We start from the raw sequence: 19,183 nt of genomic DNA, 5'->3' as shown, positions 1-19,183 counted from the left end.
GCTTCAGATTTTGAATTTTCCTGCTCATTTCATAGTATAATCTAGGGATGGGCATTTTACAAAAAAAAACTGATTGAACCGTTCGAACCATACTGACGGTTTAGTTTAGTTTGGTTTGGTTTTTATTTTTTTATTTTATTTATTTTTTATTTTTATAAATTTCAGTGGTTAAAGCGATCCAAACCGACCTTAATTAGTTTGGCAATTGGTTTCCAAAATTCATAGGGTGCGGTTAACCAAACCGACCTGCATATATTTAATCTTATTTTTTTAATCATAAGTAATACGTGTAGTAATATAAATGGTTAGTTATTTACGAGTTATTGTGTTTCCACTACATGAAAACCGCACCAAACTAAATTGTGCCCACCTCTACTATTTACCCACCCATTATTAATTTATGTCATTTAATCATCTTCAATTCATTCGATTCGCCAACTAAAAATTAAGAGAATGTGAAGATAAAAAAGGGTACATGGCCAACCCTTTGTAAGGCTTAACTTGCTCCCCTGCTCTTTTAGAATGGATAATATTGTTTGTTAAAAAAAAAAATGAGGTACATGAATAACACCACCCTACATTTTTACTTCTGCACCATAATGTTCATGTTTCGGTTAGGAAAATGTACACAAATACACGTATGAAATTTCCTATATGATTTTAGAGTTTTTTTTTCCCTCATAACCTCCGTGCAACACAAAATTTAACATAACACAATATTTTTGCATCAGTGTAGGACTTAAATCTATATAATATATAGAATAACAAATTTTCAAACTAAAATTTTAGATTAGGTAGAAATAGATTACAAGATTAAGAGGAGCATCCAAATAATCTAAAAAATAGGTAACTAATATCTGGACAATCATGCCACTTAATACTACGTTCTAGTAATATTCCTCTTCACTTGTAAGTGAGAAGTTTTAGGTTTGACTATCGTCAAAGGTAAATTTAAACCACATTATTGATAGCCCATTGTGAGGTTAAGCGCACCCACTTTAGTGTAGATAATACCACTTGTCCAAAAAAAAAAAATATTTCGGCAATCCTCATGAGAACGAGTAGAGAACTTTAATATATCATATATATAAGTTCTTTTCATTTTTCAATTCAAAACGAGAAATGATAAGGAAACATTTTCAAAATATGATTTTCTATGAACTCTTCATTATCTTATATTTTGATATAAAATTTTATAATATTAATTTTTTTTCAAAAAGATAAGATGCGTAGAGTCTATGAGAATATTCAGCATTTATCGTTAAAAAAGGTGTAAACGGTAATGGAGTGTTTAACCATACATAATTTGTAATTTTATATCAAGGTTTGGGCTGTTATATTTACTGGTGAAGGTAGTGGGGTTTTATTATATATTTCATTGTGTTGACTGAGTCTAAAATAAAATACTCATTGTTTTGCGATTGGTCATAACGTATTTTATTTAATTTATTGCAAATGTTATTTTATACTGAATGCTTTTTAAATATATCATTTATGCAGTGAATAAAATATTTATTCAATGTAAAATATCGTTGTTGTTTAAGGAAAAAAATGGAAATAAAGTATACAAATATATTCAGTTTCTTTCGCGTGCACTTCAACTTCAATCCACTAAGCACTAACATAATAAAGTACACAATTATTTATGTTTTTTTTATTATTTAGGTAACAAAAAAAATGCTTTTAGTATTTCTTTAGGCTATATATGTTTGTGAGAGAATTTTGAAGGCTTAAGGTATTGAGACGATGTTATTAGTGGACATGAGATGAATTAGAAATGCATCAATTGTACATTATAAAGGATGAGGTTCCTCTCCGAATCATTTGTGTGGGAATCTTTGGGATCCTAACATTCTAACTGTTTATTGTATATCGTGCGGTCAATTTTCGTCAGGTACTTTTTATGTTTAATTTTAAATAATAAAAAAATTAAATAATTTTTGGTCGCACGATGTACAATGCACGATAAATGACTAAGATTTGAGAATTCCTAGCATCCCCACAATTTGAATTTTGGATGGGATCCAAAACTCATTATAAAGGCATGTGTCAGAGATTTGCTATGAGTATGTAGCTTAAGAGTAGTTAAAATAAAAAATGGTACTTTTGTCATTTAGTTGTACCATCTCTTTAATAGAGACGGGACCTACATGCTTTCGTAGACTTTATCTCCATTAGAGAATGATATAAATTATGAAACAATTAGATGATAAGTGCAACATTACTTAAAAAAGATAAAAGGCTAATAGAATAATTAGTTAAGATTAGAATAGGTTCAATTTTAAATTTTATCTAATGAAACAAAATAGTAGTTAAAGTGTGGAGAAAATTGAAAATAACTATAAGATGGTTGATAAATATTTTGTTTTTAGTTTTGTACTTTCATTTTTTTTTTTGTTAAAGATTTAGTTTTTCAGTTTGATGAGGAATGGTGTTAGAGATGTAGAACAAATGCAAAAACAAGTGAACAAAATGAAACTAAAAATTAAAAATCATTTTAAGTTCATTTCACTTTTAATAAAAAAATTTCGTTTATTTCTCAAATCAATGTTGTTTTCTATTTATCATTGTTTATTTCTTCTTCTCTCGTCACCGTTTTTGTCATTTATTTCACATTATAAGTTGGAACTTCAAATATTTTTTATCATTGTCTAATCAGTATAAAAGTTGACATATTCTCTTTATCAAAATATCTCCAGAAATGATGAAGCCATAACAAAATTACGTAGTACTATGGTTTAATGATATTTATCTTCACTTGTAAGTAATAAATATTAGGTTCGACTTCTCTAAAAATAAATTTAAACCATATTATTATTAATTTTATTATGAAACTTAATCTATTATCCTACCTTTTAACGTAAATAATATCCAACGCTAAAAAAATAAACATATAAATTATGAAGTATGCCACACAAAATTTCAAATCAACTCAAAACTGTAAAATAGGGGAGATCATAAAAATCCAATGTATAAATTTTCCCGAGTAAGAATTAATTAATTTATTAAATAATGCTAAGCTGTTGAAAGAGTCAACATTCAACGGCACCATGGTCCCCACCCCTGCCCCACCATTCCCAACTTGCCGAAGAGGGCCAAAACTGATGATTTCATTTATCATCCATGGGTATTTTGGTAAATTGAGTTATTAGTACACTTTTGGGGCTGTTAACGGCGTTAGGTGCGTGGTTGGTATCTTACGTCCCATCCCACAGGTACGCAACGGGACGGAAGTAGCGTCACACCATTCATGTTCTTTTCTATTGAAGCTCACACTATATACTCACTGCCCTCCGTTCGAGTAGAACCAGTTATATAATATTATGTGGAACGAAGTTTACATGTATTTTAAAATTATTTTCTTATTAATACAGTCATTTTTAGTAAAACGATAATATTACATAAATATAATTATTTTTCGATACTGCAGGCCAACTAAACCAATTTACGTGGTGGACAGTGCTACTACCGACTCCCAATATCGGAAAGTTGCCAAGCATATATAAAATATCTCTTTCCCATTCTTCTACTATTTACTTGCCAAAACATGCATGCAACCCATAATTCAATAGAGTTTTTAATTAAAATATACTTATATATATTATTTTCTTTTAATTTTAAATTTTGTTTTAAAATTTAGTTACTGTTGAAAATCGTGCGAAGAAGTGATATATTTAAAAATCTAGGCATATGCATGCATATTCCTTTTTCATTTGTTTTTTTTTTTTATTTTTTTAAATCCAATTATTCGTGACAGCATGATTAGATACTGAATTAGACTCACATACGAATAATAAAAGGAAAAAAAAGAATGGATTACAAAAAGCATGACGAGATACACGATTCTATACTTTTTGTTTTTGTTTTCTATATCAAAATGGTGACTCTAAGGGCTGGTTTGATATTGCTGTGCTTTGAAAAAAAACTGCTGTGAGAATAAGCGGCTGTGAAATAAATCAGCAGAGTGTTTGGTAAACTTTTTTGTAAAAGTGCTTTTGGAAAAAAAAAAGCAGTCTGATAGTGGGTCTTTTCATTAAAGGAGCACTGTAGTTCTGTGTGCTTTGAAAAAAAACCAGTTTTCCAAAGCTACAAATGGCAGCTTCAGCTTTTTCCTTTGATTTCAGCTTATTCTCACAGCAGCTTCCAAAATAAGCCCTTTTTTTTTTTAGTTTACCAAACACCAAAAACACTCCCAGCTTTTTTTCATAGGAGTTTTTTTTAAAATCACCTCAACCCCAAACTGGGGCTAAGCTATGGAGATTTCACGCTTTGCGAATGTTGGAAGGAGAATGTTTATCATATACAGTTTTATTTTTATCCTTATTTTACAAATAAATTATTTTCACGACTCGAACTCCTGACCTTTCGGTCACAAAAAAGTAATATTTTTATTGCGGCGATGCTCGCCCTAAAATATGCATGTGCAGCGAGTAAGAGTCATTCTTATTCCATGTTATTTCCTTGTCTACTAACTTTAGGAGAATCAAAATATGCATGTGTCGCCCATAAAAATGGGAATGAGATTCTCTAGTTTGAAGAATGGCATTCACAAGGAAGGATTGGGATTGGAGAAGGAAGAATGGGAATCAACTTTTTCATAAATTATTACCCTCACATTTTATTAATGATGTAAAGTAAAATTTGTTTTACCAAGAAAAAAAATAGTAAAACTAGTTTTATACTAAGATACTTTAGCAATCAACAAAGTTTTATGTTGATTCATAAAAACACCATGTTAGGAGAATAGAGAGAGACTCACATCAGACATATAATATAACACAATCCAACTTATATATAAGATATTTTATATCTAATACCACCAAGACCTTTTATGATAAACTCGATATTGCTATGTAGTTAAGCAAAGATCATATCAGTAAGAACCGTAAGGTGGTAGACCTGCATGAGCCTACAAAGTTAATCACACTATATTGAGTTTCAACCTTATTTTTCGTTTTGATTTGTAACCGTTAGTAAACATTTCAATGTAAATTCTAAATGTGATTCGTTCGTAATCTGATTTGTTCATTTCTAAATGTGCTCTTTATCAGGTACAACTCATACGTAGTATTCCAATCCCGTATTGTAGTATACGTGTACTTCATGATTGATATCAACACTAATACACATGATGTCATTTGGGTCAAAATAGTAATATCAAGTATGAAAACTAGATTGTTCGATACCAGGATGGAGGACCAATCAACCACCAATTTCCTCTACACCAAAACAAAAAAATAAATCAAAGGTCATAATTTTCATTATATTATATATTTATTTATGTAATTTTTTATTTTCGTGTTTCGAATTATGTAGCTATAACAAAACAAACCACAAAAGTGAAAGAGACGTTGACAAACCCGTGTGGGAAACGCGGGAGAAAGACGAGAGAGGGATGGGGCAGGGCGCACATGCGTCACACGTGGCGCAAGTTAATTGTACGGATAAAGGAGAACATTTTACTCGTGCGACGGTGTCGTTTCTGGCCCGCCCCCACTGTGGATATTTTCTTTTTACACGTTTGGAGTGAATGCGAATCTTTGACATTTGAATTTGCATTTCTGTTTTAATTTGGTCGACATTGAATTTGTATTTGTGTTTGTGTTGCCGACTCTTGAATTAATTTGGACTCTTCCCATGCGGTCACGGGGTTGCCGACATTTTTATCTATTTCGGGACACACATTCCTAAAAGGAAAATGCTATTATGTTTTTAGTTTATTTTTTAGAACACCTAATGTGTCGGTTGACGGTTAATTTTAAAGAAAATTAATGAAAAAAACTTGAAAATTTTGAATTTTAATGATAAAGACAAAATAAAGAGTAGAATGAATAGTAACATGATTGATTTTTTAGTGTAAAAATGTGATTTTTCGTTAAAGTGAACAGTACCGAAAGCTTTTCGTTGAAGTTCCCTTAATTTTATTTTGTTTAATGATTTAAAGAAGTTTAAACATCTTAGGTTTCTCTTTACTTAGTTTAAACCAAGGAAGAAAATATCGGTAATATCGGAAATATCGGTAGTCCGAAAACACGGAAATATCGATGGAAATATCGGGATAATATCGATATCGATAAAAATTACATGGAAACCACGGAAATTGTAAGAAAAACTTGGAAATTTTTAATGAAACTTTGTAGGATGTTTATTTAGTCAATTATCTATTAGTTTATCACAAAAAATTGGAAGGAAATGCATTGCATGATGGATTTAACTGATTTAAGTTGATTATATAGCGAGCTGGCAAACATTGTGAGTGTAGAAAATATGTAGTAATTAATGAAAGAAGTTTAAACACACCATAATCATTTATATATAATTAATTAGTACAATATTTGGAGGTTTTATTTAGGATATTAAAAAAAAAAAAAGGGAAGTGAATAAAATGATGAAGAATAATGTGCCGAATTTGACAATTTAAATTTCTTACACATAAGCATGCGTCTAGGCGTTGAAGTTCCAAATTATAGTATATCAATTAACGATTGAAAATCAATACATTGAATAAGATTAAACTTTAATTTGGATGCCGATTATGTTTTTTCAACTTGATATAAAGTAAAAGTATTGAATTTTGGAAGCTAGGAGTGTGTCAATTGAATTTTGGCTGACGTGCAAGGTATCAATCTCTTCGTCTCTTCGAGGGCTACAACTTTCCTTTTTGTTTCACTCAATTTCGTTGCGTATTGAAAAAGTTATACTCATTTGAATCTTACCCAGTTTCCGGCGACCTCAGTAGATTTCGAGGCAATTTCCGGCCAAACCACAACTAGTCAGACGTCGTGTGAGGTACCATTTTCTTCGTCTCTTCGAGGGCTACAACTTTCCTTTTTGTTTCACTCAATTTCGTTGCGTATTGAAAAAGTTATACTCATTTGAATCTTACCCAGTTTCCGACGACCTCAGCGACCTCAGTGACTTTCGAGGAATTTTCAGGCCAAACCACTACGATTCAGACATCGTGTGAGGTACCATTCTCTTCGTCTCTTCGAGGGCTACAACTTTTCTTTTTGTTTCACTCAATTTCGTTGCGTATTGAAAAAGTTATACTCATTTGAATCTTACCCAGTTTCCGACGACCTCAGCGACCTCAGTGATTTTCGAGGCATTTTCCGGCCAAACCACTACGATTCAGACATCGTGTGAGGTACCATTCTCTTCATCTCTTCGAGGGCTACAACTTTCGTTTTTGTCTTGCTTGATTTCGTTGAGTTTTGACAAAGTTATGGCCGTTTAAAGTGGGTGTAAAATTTCGGCCGAAATTTTGATTTTTTCCCCATTGGGCGAGTCCCACATCGCCCATGCAAGGAAGTGAGCAATGAATTTTTCCTATAAAACTCACACTCCTCTGGTGAGATAACCAAAACTTGTTTGGCCTTTGGGCCATGATCAAGTTAACTATGTGTTGAGTTTTCTCAACATATTTAAGTATTTTTTTAATAAAATATCGCGATATTGTCGATAATTTCGAAAATATCGCGATATTATCGATAATATCGATAATATCGCGATATTTTGACGAAAATAGGTTGGAAAGTTAAAAAAATTTCGGAACTTCAAAAAAACGATAATATCGGCGATATTTCGCCGATATTATCGATTTTTTCCTCCTTGGTTTAAACAACGTAGGTTCCAGTTTACTAGTAATACGGTATAGTGATATTCCTCTTCATTTGTAAGTGAGAAATCTTAGGTTCGTTCTCACCAATGGCGAATTTCAACCACATTATTATGGCTAGCCCAATTTGAGGTTTAACCCACTTCCCCACCCCTTTAGTTTAGATAATATCATTTGTTCAAAAAAAAAAAATCACTCGCAATATTATGTGGTCTACAAATATGGTTCTAATAGATGATATCTCTAGCTTCACCCTTTGTTATGTAGCATCTAAGAGCATCTCCAGAAAAAATGTTAAAATCTTACTGAACTATTTTGATAAAAAAAAAATGGTGTTCTTGTTCTAAAAGAATGTCAAAATCTTGCATAGATTAATATTCTCCACTTTGCTGCCAATTTTGAAAGCAACGTCAAAATTTCTTTTGTTTTATTTTAATGTTGGGCCCGCATATTTTTATATTTTTCTTTGCTTATTACTTAATTTATTATTAAATTCTGACTTGGTTGATTTTATAAATAAACAAACAAATTTATATTTGACATCTCGATTGGTATTAAGAGACTTTAGAACATGTTATTTTGCCACATCAAATATAAAAAATAAATTTAACATTTTAATTTGACATATCCGTTGAAGATGGTCTAACACATAATATTCATTCATGCACTTGTGCGGTGATGTGTGCTACCTGAAGTCAATCACGTCTTATGCTAAAAAATGATTAACAAATGTGTTATGGACGATACTATAAAGGCCATCTAGTTAAATTATATTTTTTAGACCATTTGATGTGGCAGTTGATAATTAAATTTTTATTTTAAATAATTAAAAAAAAATTAAACCATCAATAATCACATCATTTGTTCTGAAAATATAATCTCTAAGCCTATTTTTATGTAGTGCTTGAAAATGTCCTACCTAAGCCTATTTTTAATTTTATTTTCTGGTGAGCAAACGCATGCATGGAGAATCCATGCTCAAGATTTTTTCATACGTACGTACTTCTCAATCAAGCCTTTATACGAAGAGAATTAATTTTTGTGGTGCTCAATTCAGGTAAAAGATGACATAGACCAAATTTGATAACTAATGACACATGATAGAAATTCTAAATTGTTTTAGGTTTAATACTATTTAAACTACAAAAAATGTAACGAAAACTACAACCTCAATGTAATTGTAGACATGACATCAGAGCAGAATGTAAGTAGGGACCAAGGTGGTCTTAGGACCACTTGAGTTTAGAAAATATACATGTGAAAGTCTTTTGAGGACTCTCCAAATGTTTAGTACGGGTCTCTTTTGTGTTTATTAAATGCTTGAATGCATCATATGCATGCTAGACATATCTCGATATGGTGCGTCGACAATACTCAACATGGTGTATCGACAACACTCGACAAATTCTCTCTATATCACTCATTAGATTGCTTCAACATTTGTGGATATTTGTTGACAATTGCACAACAAGTCCACCAAGTGAATAAACTGATCTATTTTGCTTGCTTCGCACTCTGTTTTTATCTAAAAAAACTTGTATTTAACACTAAATCCCCCAAAGTTCAAATTCTAGATATGCCATTGGATGATACGTGAACAGCTGTCAAGCGCTAATGTGTTTCATTCTGTAATAAACCCTGCAAATGTATGAATGTGTGATGTCTTAATAATTTGATAACTCCTCCATGTGCACAAGTGACAATTCGAAGGAGAAATCATTCTCATATTCATCGTCTAGCTAAATATCTTTTAGAGGGGAAAAAAAAAGGTTAAAGAACATAGGTTGAGGACCACCATTAGCCCACGTTATGGTTCGTGACGCCCAACAGAAAGGATGAGAGGTTAGATGTCCATGTCTGATGGACAATTATATAGAAATAGACTAACAGTGGTCCATAAAATAGGAACCATAACTTAGGGGCGGTGCAGGTGATGATCATGTACTAGCTAGGGGCTACTAGCATGAATTCGATGGAATTTCACATGCAGTTGAATGGAAAGTTTGTCCCAACGAGGTGATAAGATGCGAGCCTCTTACATTCATGAGCAATAAGAAAATATTTAAGCGGGTGTAGATGACTGATGGTAGATTTTTTAGTCTTAACAATATACAGGAGAGTGGGGTGGATTCACCTTGGGGCAAGGTGGGTCACATGACCCTCCAAGCTTAGAAATCCTCCATGGAAGGGCTAGGTGTTGCCTTTGGAAAATCTAAGATGCCCTCCTATTGCTTGATGAATTGTCCTTATGCCATTAGGCAGGGTAGCTGCTAGCCTCATGCTTTTGTATGCCATTGACTCTATCGATAGGCTCACTAGGCCTGTGTTGGTATCTGTCGGCATACTCACTCAAAAGCTATTGACATCAGTCAACATGCTCAAAAGTTGTTGACATCTATCGACAGACGTGCAATAGAACTTGGCTAATGAACTTAGGCAGGGGCGAAGCGGGATCAGAATGGTCCCTAGCCTAACTTAACATTTTTTCATGGAGAAAAAACTAGAGTTACCCTTCTAATTTTCTGAGATTTTTTAAGGGACTAGAGCCCCAACCAAAGGGAGAGAGAAGGTAGGTGAGAGAGAGTTGGTTTTCCTAGAGTTTAATCTTTTTTCACATGGTACTGGTGGTTATTGACAAACTTGAATTATGCTTTCATCCATGTGCGATTTTTGTGTTCTCGTTAGCCCTTTCTATTAGATTGTTTTATTCACCAATTAACACGGCTCCCAACTGGTTAGAATGTACTGATGAAATGGAAAGAAATTCAAAAATCAACACCATTGTCATCGAGCAAACAAACATCATAATCGGACCACAAATCTAGAGCAGCAAAGTAGTGGCTGAGACGATCACCAAACAATGGATGAGACGATGACCAGACGATGCATGAGACGATGGCTAAGAGATGGATTCGTGAGCGTGAGAGAGGGATTTTGCAAGCATGCTGCAGCGTTGTTTTAGGGCTGGTGTTGCAACATTTTTTTTTTTTTACATTTTTGAGAGGCCCCTCTTAATCCAAAATCATGGCTCCGCCATTAAACCCAAGCCTTCCAAAACTCCATAAAATGCCAATTTACATACTATTCCATCCAAAAAAATTTACGCACTGCACGCTATTCTTATTGACTTCCTGAATAATATTTCCTCGAATCGCTACTGGAGTGTGGTCCTTGGTAGGGACGAAGCCAGAACTTTGTGTGAATGGGGCATCCTTAAACAACAAAGCCAAAACTTCTGCAGAACCAGGTCGGAGAGCAGAACCAGATCAGTTCAGTGGGGGCTCTGCTGCTGCAAACCCAGCTCAATTTGAGCAGCATCCCAGCATCAGAAAAATCTCAGTGGGGGCATCCGCCCCCCAGGCCCATGGTAGCTCCGTCCCTGGTCCTTGGACGATTCCACGGTATCATTGCTGGATAAGCCACAGAACCAGCAAGAATGATAAATGTTTTCACGTAAACCAGACTAAAGAGAGCTACGTTTTCCTACATGCATGTCACAATGTGGCACCAAATATATAATAAATGTTAAGAATAATATACATGGAGTCGATAAATTCAATCCACTTGCGTTCGTGTATGAACCACTTGAAAAATAAGTTTGTTGGAGGCATTGGGGATGGCTTTTTGAGCCTTTGTCATGGTGCATGCACATTGCAATTAATAATGCTATATTTATAATTTTATATCTTGAGAGGACGATATTTTATCGATTATTTCTAATTCTGAACGTGGTTGGTCCAATTATTTTTCTTATACTATATAAAAAAATAAAGCATCTCTTGCAGTCTATCCTGCTATAATTAGGATGCACATGCTATATAGACTATATCAGATGATAATCTTTGTGTGATCCACTTGAAAAATAAGTTTGTTGGAGGCAATTAGGATGCACACATGTTATATAGACTACAGCAGATGATAATCTTTGCGTTGAGCGTGAATTTCACATGATAAAATGAGAGACTTTGTATGTGTTAGTAAGAGGTTTAGGTTGCTTTCTGTATTGTCAATTGGTTTTATGATAGAATTTCAACTTTCTCTATAATATCAAAGGATGGCCGCACGTGCTCTAGGTCACCTGATTTATATTGTCCAACACTCCTCCTTTAGTGTGTAAACATCACTTTCTTCACTTTATAATATAAAGTTTATATAGTACAGTTTAGAACGAGGGTGGATCAATAATGCAAGAATTTTGATAACAACCCAATTACTCCCTTTTCTCAACTACTCATTTCTTTGTGTTCCCTATGGAGGAATGTATATATTCTTGCTTTGCAATTAACACATCTTCATCGTATAAACTCTATAATCAGAATCGTTCAAATTTTTAATCTTCATTTGAAGATCATCCTTACAAAAAAATTACTCTTATCGAATATCGTTTAGTTATCTAAATGTATCAAATAAATGAACGGTCCATCACGAATATGATACTTGATACTCACGCTGTTAATTTGCTTCAAGAAAACTAACAATTAATTAATAAAAAGTCAAGGTTTCTATCAACATAACTGAAAGAATTTCAAATCAGATTTGGTTTGGCAATCAAAGTAAACCAAATAATGCATCTGTGAAAGTTGGAACTCACCTTGAGGTTCAACTACTGCTTGCTTTCCACTATACCACACCTTGGAGTTTACTTTTCATGGTTTTGTTTAAATCTTAATCAGGTGCATTACTCATTAATCATGTTTTTATTTTCCACATTGCTCATTTTAAGTCATTTTTGACCAAACTCTCCCTTCAAATCATGTTTTCGTTCCTACATTGTCCACTGTAAGTCATTTTGACCCAACTCGTTCTTTAAATCATGTTTTCGTGTCTGACGTTGCTATCTGGAAGACATTTTGACCCAACTTGCCCTCTAAGATTATGTTCGCGTCCCACTTCACGCGGGTTCCACTTGAGTTTAATTTTCTTTCTGTGAAACGGGAAAGAGTTCCAAACTCGACTACTTGAAAGGTATTTGATATGGTCAAGCGATCTCTTGGAGGTCTATACACGTAAAACACAAGCATTATGCAGTTGCAAGCAAAGGTGATCAGTGTACAACATCAAACTATGCCCCCTTTTCTTTCCATGAACTGAAAATTTTTCGGTATATACAACTACGTTTAATAAAAAAACGACGAAGTGGGAACGGGGAGAAACAAAAACAAGAAAATAAAAATAACATAAAACGCTCCGTCGATCTTCATCCCCCCAAGTTGCTTCATAAACAGACGTTGCAAATTGTTGACCTCCAAAAATCTGAGCCATTGAAACGGAAAACCTCTCACCTCAAAAATCATAATCTATGTCTGTCATGTTCTGGGATGCAGAGTGATTCACCAGCTTTCCTTGCTCGTCGTACCGGTCAAGATTCTCGCATGGGGCAGGGAAGATGGTCCCTATCACGCGACCTTGAACAAAGGCACACTGGAAAATGTGCTTCTTTTTGTATGTTAGACCAACGGACATGTCCCGGAAAGTCACATTTCTCACTGGAATCTCTTCACTCCCATGGATACGGACAGGCACGCGAACTCCCTGTCCATGGACGCTTGTGAAGCTTATGTCCTCAAGCACTGGAAGAGCCTTTCGATCATACCCCTCATCGGGGTGCTCATTGTAGTCTGTCTTGATAACAATTCCAACTCGAACATTGTCAAATGTTAGATTCCTATAGGTTATTTGGCGCACATATCCGCCTCTTCCAGGGGCAGTCTTGATCCGAACAGCACGCCTTGAGCTCCACACAAGCAGGTTCTCCACAGTGACATTCGAAACCCCACCAGACATCTCACTGCCAATTGATACACCAGCACTGTTGCATTACAGCCAAGGGTAAGTTTGAGCTACTTCTGATAGCCACAATATCTATGCATACTGACAAGTAAAGTAGTAGTAACTACCAGGTCATCAGTTAACTAATAGATGAGTGAAGTCTACACTCGACACACGCATATGAAAGATTAACCTTACTAGTATATTTACTGCCGGATGGCATCCAGAATGGGGGCTCAAAATCCGTACAGGTAAATCCAAAACAGTTTTCTACTCAACACTGATGAACTGGTCATTCCTCACTTCCCATTCAGAAGCTTTAAGGACTCGCAATTCTCCTTATTATCTTCGCCTATTCTTTTTTATTATTTTCTTTTGTTTTTGTTGTTTTTGTAATTTTTGGGTTGACATGGCAAGACATACTCAGATCAACTGTGACTTATCTTCTGCTCTAAAACGAAGACCATATTCCAAACGAAAAAGAATAATTGGAGCGAGAGTGCAAGAACGCCTGGACACAAGTATTGGGGAATCTTAAGAGGAGTGCTATTCTCATTACCTGTTGCCCTCCCCCACTCTAGTGTACAAGGGTAAGTGCATACCCTGCAACGGAGCGTGAATGACACTCCCCGATAGTAATGATGAAAGAATAACATGATGCCAGGATATACAGTCATAAAATACGCTTTTTGACTTAAAGATGGCAACAAGAATGTAATGATAGGCTGCTAGAAGCATAAGATTACCTGACCATAGAGCGGACAACAAGATTTCTAATGAGTATATTCTTCGATGGCCGTCCGTAAGAAATACCATACTGATCCCAGCCACTCTTTATTGCAATCCCATCATCCCCTACACTAATGTAGCAGTCCTCAATCACCATATCCTCACATGAATCTGTTTATACCAAAAAAATCAAAGTTATTCCATATTGATTTGATAGTAAACAAGAATGAAGCATACCACTAAAATTACAAGAGCAAACCAACAATCTATAGCTCAAATTATCTATAGCCGACATTCTTAATCGTATTAACTTCTTTTACTTGGGTGTAAACTGGGGTGCAGGAGCATGCAGTACTGTTCGAGATTGAAGGCATACAAGAAATTAAGTGATTTTGTCTTCTCTCTCTTTCTCATGTGTGCAAGGTGCACGCACTTTGGCCCTTTTTGATGGGATGGTGTGAAGTGTTACCAGAATGAAGGCATACAAGAAAATAATAGAATTTTTTCTCCAAGTGTTTCCGTACTCAAGCAATCCATGCGACATCCAGACTAAGCAAAATCAAATAGGAAGGCAATCCTTTTTCAGTCATCCCTAAAAAAACACAATTGACTAATCCCTGTTCATTAACACAACTGTTTAACTGATCCGCAAAAACACAAAACGTATGAATTCACATTACTGAACGCCTTTCTTAAACATTAGCTGCACAATACACTTTTCAATTTATGCCTTTTGCCTCACACAATATCTTCTTTTGCATTAAGTGGTGCATTTGCATATTTATAAGCTCATCCAAAGCATGCCTGAATAAAGAGAACGGCAATCCATTCAAAATAAATAGCGCTATCAAACATAAAGTGGGGGGAAGAAGCCCCCTTAGCATGATATACTTACCAGGATCTATTCCATCAGTATTTGGAGCTTCAAGTACGGGAGCCAAAATTGTAACATTTCTAACAGTAATGTTCTTGCAGTCATATGGATGAAGTGTCCAAAAAGGAGAATCACGCAATGTTATATTACTGATCAAAATGTCGCTAGACCACATAATCTGAACAAGTGGACCCCGAGTGTTGTTGAGAAGCTTCTGGCGGTACTTCTTCCACCATGTTTGACCCTGTCCATTTATGGTACCATTATGCCCTGTTGGTCAGTGAATACATAAATATAATTAGAACAAACCAGAAATTGACCATTAGGAAGGAAAGAAGACAAATTTACAGCTTGGATTCTACAATAAAAATGTCCACAGGAGTTCTTGATTGACATAAAGAATAAGCAAATTTTAAAACCAACCACAACATCTTACTAGTGTAGCAAGATGATTTGGTGAAGTATCCATGGCAAAAATGATAGCTAGAAAGAAAGATTTTCTAGGCCTAAAGGCTATATCATATATTGGACATGTTAGGATCATGAACTTCCCTAGGATACATAATGGCCAAGTGAATGAAGAGAAATGAAACAAAGGCAAGTTAAGGGACCTTCCCTGACAGAGTATTTTCTTTAAGTCAAAATACCTGCCTCTGGTAATTTATCATGATAGACTAAGATGCTTTTATCAATCCATTTGCTTTATAGACAATCATTTTTCATCACTTTCATTGTCTATACCCATATATAATGTCAAGATCAGCCTGATTCAACGTAAGACCTAAGGTCAAAATTTAAATGGGATACATCATCCACTATCAAAATAATGCTAAGATGGTTAATTCATCTAACCTTAATTGGATTTTTAACACCAGTATAATGTCAACAAATAATATTCGTGGCCAAAGGCAACAACAACCACAGGAAACCTTATTTGCCTTTATAATGTCACGTTGTTATGTTATGAACCGTGACCTTCCAGTTAAACACAATTGTTATGAAATAAAAATATAACTTAAATATGAAAGGGATGAAATATCTAACCTGTTATAACAATATCTTTAAGATTTTGACCATGAATCAGACTTCCAAACCGAGGCCCATGATGCTCTCTCCCATACCCGTATGAAGGCAACGGAGGCATCAAGGGCCAATACTTCTCATCCTGTCATGCACATAAAAGTATACGGCATCAGAAATAGCTATAGTGATGTGTGCGTGCATGCTAGAGAGAGAGAGATAATCATAAGAGTATGCAACATCAGAAATCATTGTATTGATGTGTGTGTGGAAGAGAGAGGGAGGGGGGGGGAGAGAGAGAATCACCATAGAAGGATAAAATTAGTAAAACCGTGGCAGTATGTGTATTTTGTGAGCAAAAATGATAGATTTTTTCACTGATTTGTTCCACCTCATGAAAGGTTTAGAATAAACTTTACATGGGATATGTGGGTTATATTGCAACTGCTCAAAAGTACAGTATTTAAATGGTCGGATCCTGCACTGCTTAAGTCTTTAAGTCATTTCAAGTAAAATTCTCATCTAAGGTAATACCGTAATAGCTCGAGGCAGTGGGTTAAGCAGTCAGGCATATCATATATAAGTATGTGTATCAAATGTTTTCTAGTTTCAATCCCCTGTGATAAGTTAACACTTCCTACAAATCTGGAAAAGCCATATGCATGGCTCATTCTTCAGAACAAGAATACAGGTTTTTCACAACAACTATCTAAAAGAACAAGATATTCCAGAATACATCTCAAGATAGTCCAGAATACATCTAACATGCATGAATACTATATGCAAGTCAATGCCAATTAAATGAGCAAAAGGAAAGTTTCTGAGGTATGTTGGGTTCATGTTATTCCCGAACTCACTCATAATATAATTAACCGATGATTTAGTCTGGGGTTTAACAGTTAGCATCATGTACGAGCATTATTATGTTGCTACAGGACAAGAAAATCATAATGCTCAAAAGACTTTGCTTGCATAATATTTACTAATCTATAGCAGGATCTCTCCATGTTTTAATTCGAAGTAAAACAAATGGTCGTCGGTCAAATTAAGTTCGAAGCTTGCTAGCACCGCATACTGAAGTTCAAAGCTTACTTTCGTTGAAGAACATCAAACCAGTCCTAGGCATCTCTCAATAAACAGACGTCCTTTTATTATTATCAAATTACAAGTCCTAAATTGCAAGTAAGCCACTCCTGTTCCATTTGTAACAAAAACCAAATGAAATTTACGGGTAATGAACTTTACATGTCCTTGTGACTGAGATTTCCCTTTTGAAACTTAGTAAATTAGATCTTACTCGAATGAAAATATCTCGAAAAAGTAACCACGATCATGATGTAATCACCATTAATTCCAAACTACGCAATACCAAATAAAGAGAACTAAAATACAAATATAAATATGAAAAGCAAATGAAGGATACCAAAAAATCACCTGATTCACAGAAAACAAATAAATTACAGTGGAAAGTTTTCACATTTCGATACGAAATGGATGCAAATTCAAGGCAAGTTTTCACATTTCGAAACGAAAGCAGAAAGTAATACAGATACCAGATTGACCAAAAAACAAAAGATTTACCTGAATTCCAAGTATCTCAGCATCTTCAGCAAGAAACAGAGTCATGTGACTAGTGAGGTTAAACGGCGCCGTTAGCCACCGTCCCGGAGGCACATTGAGCTGCCCACCGCCTTTCTTCCCCAGCTTAGAAATAGCCAGCACCGCTTTCTCAAACGCCTCAGTGTTCAAAGTAACCCCATCGCCCACAGCCCCAAATTCAGTCAAATTGAAAGCCACCGGCCTCAGCTTCGGCATCGCCCTCGCCGGAGCTCGCCTGAATATCGAAAACCCATCTACAATGTTCCTCTGCCACACGAAAACCGAGGCGAAAGCGGCGATCCAGAGCACGGTGAAGAGGGTTTTGTGGGAGGACAAGAAGGTGGGGAAGCACCGCTTCAGGTCAAGCCTCTGGTGGTGGAACCGTCCTAGCGGCAAGGCCTCCAACATGGTCAACACGACTCTGCAACCACCCAAAAGCAGTGATCTTTCTGAGCAATGGGCTACTGGGTTCCGCCGATTCGGCTCAGAAGATCGAGGGGAGGTGGGGATTGGAGGTTGGGGAAATGGGTGAGCTTGATTTTTGAGGACATGGGATTTCTGAGATTTGGTTGTGTTTGGTTGAAGGGAATGGATTGGACCCAATTGGGTGGAGATTGAGAGTGATGGATTTGGTTTGTGAAATGGGCAAGTTTGAGTGCAATTCAAGGGAAGGTTGTTGCTCTCAGCAAACCAGAAAACCATAAAACAAAGTTTGGAACTTTGACAGTGATGCAAGTGACAATTGTACAGTTGATCTCATGGAAAATTTCATGTTGCTTCTGTCAGGTGAGGCCACGTGTGCCAGAAATTCTGAGTACTTATTTAATCAAGCAAAATTTTTTCTTAAATTCGAATCTGATAAAAAACGAATTTGAATCATTTTAGGTTGGATACTCTTATGATTACTGTTTGAAAAAAGCTAAAATTTTACCGTGATGAAATAATATTTTTAAATTCTTAACCGTTCGATCTTGATTTTGTGTTTTTAACAACAAAATTTAACGATTGAAAAGTTCCAAAATCTAATATTCCGGAGCACCATATAAATTCTCTTACTGGAAAAGTACTGTGGTTTAGTTTAGGTCAACAATTAGAACGGAGACAAAAAGTTAGGTTATCTAAAAACGTGTTAGTTAAATAAAGAAATTTTTTGGTCATTCGTATATTTTTATTTTAGGGTTTAGGGTGTAATGTTAAGAAATGTATACATTTTATAGCACGAATGAACTGATATCACTGTTCACCAAAAGAATAAATTTTTAATGACAAAATGACAAGTGTATTATTAATAATATAGTAAACGATAAATTGATATTTCAAAGATCTAAGTTGGCAAAAAAAAAAAAAGACCTAAGAAATATATTAATAAATAAAACACCGTATTATAACATAAGCGAGATTAAGAACACCATATTGCGAGATAATGAGAAATTACTCATTATGTCCAACTGTGTCACATTTAATTTTTCCAAATTCATTGTAATAGATAATCAATCAAACTTGTATGTTAGTTTAAAGTTGAAACATGATTTTCCTCAGTCTCAAAACTCATTATTCTAGCCAGCACAAATCGA

At 34.9% G+C, this 19,183-nt stretch overlaps 1 protein-coding gene across 1 annotated transcript; it reads right to left on the bottom strand.

The window, feature by feature from the left end:
* Nucleotides 1–12,573: 12,573 nt before the first annotated feature.
* Nucleotides 12,574–18,378, bottom strand: LOC114819681 (probable polygalacturonase). Its single transcript, XM_070807341.1, has 5 exons — nt 17,592–18,378; nt 16,035–16,155; nt 15,012–15,260; nt 14,134–14,287; nt 12,574–13,427 (listed from the first exon to the last, which is right to left on the bottom strand). The coding sequence occupies exons 1-5, from the start codon at nt 18,309–18,311 to the stop codon at nt 12,902–12,904; spliced, it is 1,770 nt and encodes a 589-aa protein (XP_070663442.1). The 5' UTR covers nt 18,312–18,378; the 3' UTR covers nt 12,574–12,901.
* Between the last annotated feature and the right edge of the window lie 805 nt (nt 18,379–19,183).

Source organism: Malus domestica, chromosome 02 (assembly GCF_042453785.1).
Source record: "Malus domestica chromosome 02, GDT2T_hap1".
NCBI lineage: Eukaryota > Viridiplantae > Streptophyta > Magnoliopsida > Rosales > Rosaceae > Malus > Malus domestica.
This window is presented reverse-complemented; position numbering and strand designations above follow the sequence as displayed.

Coding starts and splice junctions, on each gene's coding strand:
- LOC114819681 (XM_070807341.1), bottom strand. CDS start 18,311: ATGGTTTTCTGGTTTGCTGAGAGCAACAACCTTCCCTTGAATTGCACT. Junction 15,261..16,034: donor TAAAGATATTGTTATAACAG/GTTAGATATTTC, acceptor ACTGACCAACAG/GGCATAATGGTACCATAAAT. Junction 13,428..14,133: donor GTTGTCCGCTCTATGGTCAG/GTAATCTTATGC, acceptor GTAATGCAACAG/TGCTGGTGTATCAATTGGCA.